This window comes from Columba livia, chromosome 23 (assembly GCF_036013475.1).
Source record: "Columba livia isolate bColLiv1 breed racing homer chromosome 23, bColLiv1.pat.W.v2, whole genome shotgun sequence".
Taxonomy (NCBI): domain Eukaryota; kingdom Metazoa; phylum Chordata; class Aves; order Columbiformes; family Columbidae; genus Columba; species Columba livia.
The window spans coordinates 4,499,547-4,505,984 of NC_088624.1; the positions used below are offsets into that span (position 1 = coordinate 4,499,547).

At 60.3% G+C, this 6,438-nt stretch overlaps 1 protein-coding gene across 1 annotated transcript; it reads right to left on the minus strand.

Annotated features, from left to right (window-relative positions):
• Positions 1-686: 686 nt before the first annotated feature.
• On the minus strand, positions 687-6,022 carry LOC102088141 (myosin light chain kinase, smooth muscle). Its single transcript, XM_065039829.1, has 11 exons — positions 5,727-6,022; positions 4,819-4,899; positions 4,294-4,386; positions 3,855-3,945; positions 3,561-3,764; positions 2,720-2,937; positions 2,156-2,279; positions 1,925-2,077; positions 1,636-1,756; positions 1,469-1,559; positions 687-1,108 (listed from the first exon to the last, which is right to left on the minus strand). The coding sequence occupies exons 3-11, from the start codon at positions 4,307-4,309 to the stop codon at positions 939-941; spliced, it is 1,188 nt and encodes a 395-aa protein (XP_064895901.1). The 5' UTR covers positions 4,310-4,386; positions 4,819-4,899; positions 5,727-6,022; the 3' UTR covers positions 687-938.
• Positions 6,023-6,438: the final 416 nt, after the last annotated feature.

The following is a 6,438-nucleotide window of genomic DNA, read 5'->3' on the forward strand; positions in this document are numbered from 1 at the left end:
TCCCTCAGCAAAGCTCCCCGAGCAATGCGGGGTGTCCTCACCTCCCATAGGGCATGGCCAGGTCCCAGCCAGATTCTGGGGGGGTCAGGACACTCTTGGTGGTCACAGGAGCTCAAGAACCCCAAGGTGCAGCACGCAGGGTGGATCATAGAATAGTGGAATACCAGGTTGGAAGGGACCACAAGGATCATCTGGTCCAACCTTTTTTGACAAAAGCATGATCTAGACAAGCTGAGTAGAGGGAAGCGTCACCTCCTTCCAGCTGTTGGCAAAACATTCTCTAATGCAGCCCAGGCCACCATTCACCTTTGCAGCAAGGGCACATTGCTGGATCATGGTCGACCTGGTGTCCACCAGGACACCCAGCTCTATTTCTGCCAAGCTGCTTCCCAGTGGGTGTCCCCCAGCACATACTGGTGCCTGGGGCTGTTCCTCCCCAACTTCTTGTTGAAGGTGAGGGCTTCCCAAAACCCAATTTCCACCCACGTTGCCTCCTTAGAAGGTTGGAGGTCACAGAACAGCTTAGGGACCCCCTCCAGCCCTGCTGGTGCCACAGTTGTCCCAGAAAGGGTGGTCGAGGTGGGGAGAAAACCTGGTGCCAGCTCCTGAAGGGTGGACACAGCTTGGGCAGCTCTTTCCCACATCTCCCAGAGACTTTTTGGGGAAAAAATGAGCAGCACAAGGAGTGCAGAGATCCTCAGTGCTTTATTGGTGAATGTCGACCCCAGGTGGCCATGCAGACAGAAGCACTGGCTCCTTGCTGGGGACACCAGGCATGGCTGTCCCCACACCAGCACAGGGACACTGTGGGACACCAGAGCTCATCCACAGGAGAGGACGCTGGGGTCTGGGTCTACCCCATGCTGGTGGGGTCATGGTGGGAGCTGCTGGAGGAGGTTTCATCCCCATCGCTCCCTGCTCCTCTCACACCAGCTGCTCTAGGTGGGCCTGGGCTGGGGTGGCACGGACACACTGCCACTCGTCTCTGCTTCTCCTGCAGCCACAGAGCTCACATCTTCCTCCTCCTTTTGGTCCACCAGCTCTGAGAAACTGTGTCCTCGTTGGGGCAGAGACCCAGAGGTTTGGTCCTCCAGGCTGCGGCCCAGATCTGCGGGCAGATGGACATAGGGAACGGTGAGAAGATGGCAGAGTTCAACCTCCCTCCTATGCTGGAGGGACATGTGGCACCTATGGGCCAGGTCCCGTGAGGATCAGCTCTGGATCACACGTGGATCCCAGCACTGATGGGTGGGATGTGCCTATTCCAAGGCTGCAGAAATAGACCCTTGGGGATGGGGATGGAGAGGACCTTGGAGCAGTAATGTGACACTGAGGACAGGTCCAGGTGTCTGGTGGCACCAGGTTGGAGCAAAAGAGGGAGAAGCTGTGCAGGAGCAGGAGTTGGGGGTGGCAGAGCAGAGGATGAGTTGGTGGGGTGCACAGGGGATGATGCATCAGGGGCCATCACCTTCCTCATCCTGACTCTCTGACACTTTCCTCTCTGGGTTCTGGGACAGCAGGGTCAACCTGTTGAGGGCCAGCAGAGCTTTGCCTGTTTTCTGGAGAGAAGAGGAGCAGCACTGAGCCCCACCAAAGCCATCCCCATCCCCACGTCCTCATCATCCCCCCGGGTACCTGCCACTTCCGACGCGTCAGGAACTGCTTGATCCTCTCCTTGGACAGGACCTTGGTGTTGCTGGGCTGGGGCTGCTGCAGCCAGGGGTGCAGCAGAGCCCCCGCGCTGGACAGACGGTGGCTGGGGACAGATGGGGTGGTCATGGGGGGCTGTACCACCTCAGCAATTCGCATGGCCACATGGAGCATCCCCTCTGCCAAACGCATTGAGCATTTTCCCCCCACCCATCCCCCTTGGCACCCCAAAACCCAGCCCAGCTCTGACCCCACAGCCACCTCCAGGTCCTACCGGGGATCCTTCTGCAGCAGTTGACAGATGAAGTCCTTGGCTTGTTGGGAGATCTCCGAGAAGGTCTCCTCCTCAAAGTCCCACTGGGCAGCTGTGATGTTGCTCAGCGTCTCCATGTCATTGTCCCCTTGGAATGGGGACTCCCCGCTCAGCCTGAAGAGGTGACACGAGGACATCAGTGACAGCTCAGCCCCCTCCAACCCAACCTGCTGTCCCCAGAAGGCCACTCACAGGATGTAGCAGATGACACCAACACTCCACATGTCCGTGGTGAAGCCCACGGGCTCAAAGGCAACCACTTCAGGAGCCATGAACTCGGGGGTGCCGTACAACACCGTCACGGGGGTGTCTGGAGCTGCGGAGAAGATGGAGACCCTGGGGCAGGTGTCCAGCTGGGACCTCCCCAGGACAAGTGTCCTCCTGGGACCCCCTCAGGGCAAGTGTCCAGTGCACCCCATCCATGGGTGGATGAGCCCGTGTCCAGGTGGAGCTGCCCCCTGCCAGGACCCATTTCAGGTCTTGGTGATCTCCTAGAGCACCTCTGGGTGCTGGGCATCCACAGGGCTGGGGGTGTCAGGTGTCCCCACCTCAGAGGCAGAGCTAGGGGCATGAAGGTTTCCCCAGAGCATCTTCAGGTCACCATGATGTGCCCTGATCTGATGCCACAGGGGTGACCATCCCAAAAGCATGGGCAGGAGGGTGTCCAGCTCCTTGCTTACACACCCAGTGGGATCATGTCCCTGTGATGGTGACAGTCCCTGCCCTGGTCCCCCAGGACCCCCCATCCCCACTCACCCAGCTTCTTCGCCAAGCCAAAGTCGATGATCTTGATCCAGTGGCTGCCCGGGCTGACACAAACAATGTTCTCAGGTTTGAGGTCGAGATGGACAACAGCCTGGCCGTGCATGAACTGCAGCCCCTCCAGGATCTGCCGCACGTACTGGGTGCTGCTGGGCTCCGTGTGCTCAAAGTCATCGTCCACGATGCGCTCAAAGAGCTCCCCACCCGCCACGCTGCGGGAGGACAAGGTGCTTGGGACCCCATTGGGATCTACCAGCCCAAGGAGGAGCAGCCCTGCTGCGGAACCCAGACTTGGTGCTCTGGAAGGGTCTCGCCACCCATAGCTCCAGGGTCTGCAGGTTCTCCATGTATCCTCCATCCCATGTTGAAATGAGCCCTCCCCATCTGCCACACTGGGTGAGGATAAGGTGATGAGGACCCTGCTGCAGTCTACCAGCCCCAAGAAGAAGCAGCCCCACCATGGAACCCACAGTCATCATTCTGAAAGGGTCTCACCACCCATTACTCCAGGGTCTGTAGGTTCCACATCCATCCTACACCTCATAGCAACACCCCATGGTGCAGGGACCCCTCCCCACCTGCCACACTAGGGGAAGACAATGTCTTGGGGACCCTGTTGAGGTCAACCAGCCCAAGGAGGAACAGCCCTACCAGGAAACACAGACTCAGAGCTCTGGGAGCATCTCACCACCCATATCTCCAGGTTTCCCATCCACCCTATGTCCCATCCCAGCACCACATGGTGCAGAGAACCCTCCCCACCTTCAGTGCTCTTCCTTGCAGGGCCCAGCACTGTCCCCACCACCCAAAACCGTGACTCTGCCCCCGTACTCACTACTCCATGATCATGACGAGCTCGGCGGAGCGCTGGAAGGCCGCGAGGCACTGCACGAGGCGCGGGTGATGCAGCAGGTTCATGAGCTCCACCTCGGCCCGAGCCGCCTGCTTCTCCTTGGCTGTCCGCGTCCGGAAATATTTCCCAGCACGGATTTTGCCGGTGGCTTTTTCCTGCAGCCGGTACACTGTCCCAAATTTCCCCCTGGGACAGAGCGAGGATGAGGGACGGAGGAGCCACCACCCCACAGAGAGAGCCACCCCCAAGAGATGGGGACATGGGACTCCCACTTACTCTCCCAGCTTCTCCAGCTGTGTGTACACATCCGAAACCTTGTCCTGGGTGTTGATGACCACATCGCAGTGTTCGAAGGTCTCCTCGTCTCCTGGGAGGGATGGAGCGGGGATCCCTCATGCTCTGGGACCAGCTGCCTCTGCTTCCCTTCCAGTATCTATCCTCCCGCCCCCAGTTCCATCCAGTCTGACCACCCTCCCCACATGGTGTGGATGGGACCTGGGAGGGACACGGGGACAGGAGCTCCTGCAGCATCCCAGCACCCAGTAAATCAGGGTTTGGGGTGGAAGGTGCTTTTAGAATCAAAAACCCAAGTGAAATGGGGCGATTAAACAGTATGGGATGCAGGTTAGTGCTGATTTTGGGGGCTCACACCAAGACTAGGGTCCCCATGCAAAGCCTGTGCCTCCCCCAGGACAGACCAAGGGCTCAGCTGTACCTTCTGCCTGGGACATGTTGGTGCCACCAGCTCCTTCCTGGGTGCTGGTATGGTCAGGACGATGCTGGATGTGTCCACAAGGCTCTTGGCAGCCTGCGCTGGGACAGGGGGACAGAGACAAGCGATGTCCGTGTGTCTGCTCCCCAGAGCCCTGCACCTTGTCCCTGCCACAGGAGACCACCAGCATCTCTCCACCTCCACCCAGCCTCCTCACCGCACCCAAGAGCTGACATCTTCACAGGCACACAGACACCCAGCAAGGGGCTAAACTCCATTTTAAAGCAGGTCCCTTCTCCCCAGGCGGGGAAACCGCTTGTCAGCAGCAACTTGGGCTCAAAGCTGCTGTTTTTCTCAGGCCCCGTCTTGCATCAGCCAGGAAATCCCCAGGAAAAGGCACATTTCAAGGGCAAAGGACCTGTTTCCTTATGCACATCCCCCCCCCGCTTCATCTATGCAAAGGATACAGTGATGACACCCAAGGGTGCTGGGCAGCAGCACCCAAACCCCAACAGCCACAGCACTGACCTGTCACCGTTCTGTCCTGCCCTGCCCCAGGCCACCAGCAGGTCCCTGATCCCTCCTGGTCACTGCGGAGCCACCACAGAGCTGGGGGGGAGGAAGGGGCGATGCTGGCGGTCCAGGACCACCAGAAACACACAGATGGAGACACCTCGGGGCACAACCGGGAGCATCCCCCCCCTGCGGTGCTGGGAACAGCCCTGGCTCTCCCCTCCCTTTCCTTCCCAGCGGAGTTTCCGGACTTGAGGGGTAAACAACCACCAACATCATCACATCCCTCCCCAAACCAGGTCCAGCATCACGGTCCCAAACCCCCCAACACGCCATTTGGCACCACACAGGGGCTCAGCCAGAAAAATCCCATGAGGGGGCTGCAGAGACCTGACACACCTCAATACGCAGCAGAGAGCTCAGCCGTCCCAGGACAAATCCAGATTTTGAGCCTTCTTGGGAGATAAATCCCATCCCCAGGCACATCCCTCCCCCGCCCCACCCATGGGTGGGTTCCCACAGAGGGGCTGAGCACCCACACCTGCTCCCCCCAGCTCCACCTGCAGCCAATATCCCACCAGAGCCATCGCTCTCCCCAAAACCCGTCCTGGGCTTTGGGCTTCCCCAGGTGAGCTTGGCTCAGCGGAGCAGGTTGTAGCAAAACTCCACCAAGTTTGGAGGAGTTTTTGGAACAAAAATGGGGTTTTCCAGCATTTCTCCCCCAAAAGCGGGACTGCGCGGTCGCCCTGGCAGTGGCTACACTGCCGTGCCTCAGTTTCCCCTGCTTTAAAATGCCGTGATTCCCCCCTGGAGCTGCCTCCAGATCCGCAGATGGGGCAGTGACACCATAGGGGGACCCATCCTCCCTGGGGATCCCCACATCACGGCCCCCCCGAGCAGAGGGGCTGTCACCCTGGTGTTACCTGCTGTGCGGAGCTGGGTCTCACGGGTGATCTGGGGCTCTGCCAGCACTGGCAGACATGTCACTGTCACCGCCGCTCCTGCGCTCGGCACAAAGTCCACAGCCGCCGGCAGGGTGTCAGGACAAGCGTCCCCAGAGCTGGGGCGGTGGCAGGGCCACCACCACTGTCCCCGTGTCCTTGCCCCCAGCCGGGGGTCTCCGCGGGTCAGGGATGCAGCGGGTGCTCCCGGCGCGGTGATGCCGGCAGCGCGCTCGGCTCGGCCCGCTGGGATATCGACTGCTGGGGACGTTGGTGACAGGAGTAGGACACGGCGATGGGCTGGGAGGGGACAGGCTGGGTGACGATGGGGGATGGCTGGTCACATCCTGCCCGCGGAGGGGGACGCAGACCTGGCCTGGGCGATGGCGGCATCGCCGGCTGTGGCTCCTGACCCCACTTGGGCTCCTCGCTGGGGCAGGATGGGGACATGTGGGTGACACCGGGCTGGTCACAGTGCAGGGGGAGGGCTGGATTTGTCCCCAGTGTGCGGGGGGGTCCCAGGAGCCACTCGGTGTCAGCGTTGGCCTGATGCTCATGCTGGTGACGAGCAGTAAAAATGAGCAAAAAAAGGGCAGGAGGGGAAAAATGACCTGGAGCATCGGGGGACCAGTGCGGGGGTGGCAGCACCTGCTGTCCCCGCGGGGACACAGCGGGATCCAGCGCTCGGCCGGAG